Source organism: Aplysia californica, unplaced genomic scaffold (genome assembly GCF_000002075.1).
Source record: "Aplysia californica isolate F4 #8 unplaced genomic scaffold, AplCal3.0 scaffold00747, whole genome shotgun sequence".
NCBI lineage: Eukaryota > Metazoa > Mollusca > Gastropoda > Aplysiida > Aplysiidae > Aplysia > Aplysia californica.
Window position 1 is genome coordinate 15,524 of NW_004798017.1, and position 2,893 is coordinate 18,416.

The window sequence follows — 2,893 nt, forward strand, 5'->3', positions numbered from 1 at the left end:
TACACACAAGCACACAAACACACACACACAAGCACACAAACACACACAAGCACACACAAACACACACAAACACACACACACAAGCACACACAAACACACACACACACACACACACAAGCACACACAAACACACACACACACACATATATATATAGCAAATAAAATAGCTATAGCATCACAGCCATCTCTTAAACATCATTGTTACAAGGTGCGTTGACCCTATACAATTTGACATTTGACGTTGCTGTCACGTCACTGCTATCTTATAAACATCATTTGTTACATATCTTATAAACATCTTTGTTACAAATCTTATAAACATCTTTGTTACAAATCTTATAAACATCTTTGTTACAAATCTTATAAACATCTTTGTTACGTATCTTTTAAACATCTTTGTTACGTATCTTTTAAACATCATTGTTACGTATCTTATAAACATCTTTGTTACGTATCTTATAAACATCTTTGTTACACATCTTATAAACATCTTTGTTACGTATCTTATAAACATCATTGTTACAAGGAGCGTTGACCCTAGACAATTTGACGTTGCTAAAATGACCCTGCAAGGCAGCGTCCAGGGAAAAAGGAGCAGAGCCAGACCGAAGAAGAGTTGGGAGGACAACATCTAGGAATGGACAGGCCTGGAACTCAAAGACACGCTCAGGAAAGCTGAAGACCTGGAAGGAGTGGGGGGGAAACTGGTGGCCAAATCTTCAAAAGCGCCCCGACAGACATCGGGTCTTCGGGATAGGTGAAGGTGAAGGTCAATAGCGTCATTGCTTTCATGTAAACATCATTGTTACAAGGAGCGTTGACCTATACACTTTGACGTTTGACAAAGTCTCCATCAGAGTCCCCGCATCCCGGAAAGTTCCGGGTCAAGCTACGTCCCCAGCCACTCACCGGCCTGGTCTAGCTGCACCGAGTCGTCGTAGTCCTGCACGTGCTTCATGGAGCTCTTGGGGTCGAATCCTCGGGACAGCAGGAAGTGGATATAGTACTCCTTCCACTTAATGAATCCATCGCCTGAGGGGAGATAAGACCAGGGCATGACTTTTATTTCACCTTTAACAAATGTTTTTGAGAAAAATCCACACAGAAATGTGTTTTTAAATGAATATAAAAGGTGTTGTGCAACACCCCCTCCACCCCTCCCCAACCCAAAAAAAATAATTCTTTAAAAAAATATTAAAAAATAAATAAAAATTGCAGAAACATGTGAGGAACCATGGTGAAATCAGGCGCTTGTCAAAATAATGAAAAGGAAGAAACAGGCAATTTTCCTCCAGTTTGACAATTTTGGTCAAATTTTGGGTTTTTTTGGCTCAACACCTTTTACGTCCATATAGAAATACATTTACACATGAATTTTATGGAAAAAAGTTGTTTAAAGGCACAAAATATGTAAATTTTCAGTTTTCAAAGACTCTCAAGCTATAGAAGTTACCAAACATTTTCTCGATTATGTAACCCCAGAAAACAGGTTACCCCCACCTCCTTCGATCGCAAATATCTCGACTTCTATTCACGACAATTGGGTATTTTTTTCATGGAAAGAAAGACAAAAAACAGAAATTGATGAGCGTCTTATTCCACCACATGTTGACGCAAATGTCAGTTTCTTTTTGTCTCATCTGAATGTATGTGTCTGTTGATGTGTCCGGTGTCGTGTCCGGGTGTCCTGTTTGCGTGACTAACCGTCGGGGTCCAGATGGACGAAGATCTTGTCGTTCTCCTCCGAGGCCTCCAAGAAATGTTCGCTCATCTTGGCCTTGATCCAAGCCTCCATTTCCGCACTAGACAGGCTGCCGTCCCCGTCTTTGTCCGCTCTGTCAGACACATCGCAAGACACTTCATGTCATACACATCGCAACACACTACGTGTAAAACACATCGCAACACACTACATACATCGCAACACACTACAAGTCAAACACATCACAACACACTAAATGTCAAACGCATTGCACTTCAGGATACAAAACACATCGCAACACACCACATGTCAAACACATTACAACACACTTCATGATATAAAACACATCGCAACATACTCCATGATATAAAACATATCACAACACATCACAACACATCACAACACACTACATGTCAAATACATTGCCACACACATCACAACACACTACGTGTCAAACACATCACAACACACTACATGTCAAACACATCACAACACACTACGTGTCAAATACATCACAACACACTACGTGTCAAACGCATCACAACACACTACATGTCAAACGCATCGCAAGACACTACGTGTTTTAGTTTTAGTATAGGTTTTACGGCGCTCGCAACTGCATAAGGTCATATGAGTGCCAGAAGATTAGAGGTGTTACAAGAGAGTAACAAACATAAAAAAGAAGGAGGGGAGATAAGGTCAATAGATGTTTGACAGAAAAGAAGAAACAAACCACACCAGAGCAACAGCCAACCACCCACACACTACGTGTAAAACACATCTCAACACACTACACGCCAAACACATCGCAACACACTTCACGATGTAAAACACATCACAACACACTTCATGTCAAACGCATCACAACACATCACAACACACTTCATGTCACAAAATACACCTCAACACACACATCACATCACATTTGAACTTTTACAGAGTTATAAATATTGAAATTATAGTCTCCACCCATTTTTTGCCTTTTTTATCTTCAAGCTGTCAACGGGGGGCTGTGGTGGCCTAGAGGTTAAGGTGTTAGCCTCTCATTCAAAGGTCCCGGGTTCGAATTCGGGTAGCGACCGAAACATTTTCTTCTCACAATTTGTCTCCTTTCACCTCATTTCCTGCTCTCTAGCAATGTTCTGTTGTCTGCTTTCGTCTCCTCTTTCTGCCACCACCCCCTTACCTCCT

At 41.1% G+C, this 2,893-nt stretch overlaps 1 protein-coding gene across 1 annotated transcript in view; it reads right to left on the reverse strand.

The window, feature by feature from the left end:
• Positions 1-2,893, reverse strand: part of LOC101847995 (45 kDa calcium-binding protein) — a gene marked incomplete at both ends in the record, with an annotated part of 9,673 nt that overhangs the window by 3,154 nt on the left and 3,626 nt on the right. The window contains 2 exon segments of the mRNA XM_013088459.2: positions 910-1,032; positions 1,705-1,835. Of these exon segments, the coding sequence (XP_012943913.1) occupies positions 910-1,032; positions 1,705-1,835 (254 nt within the window).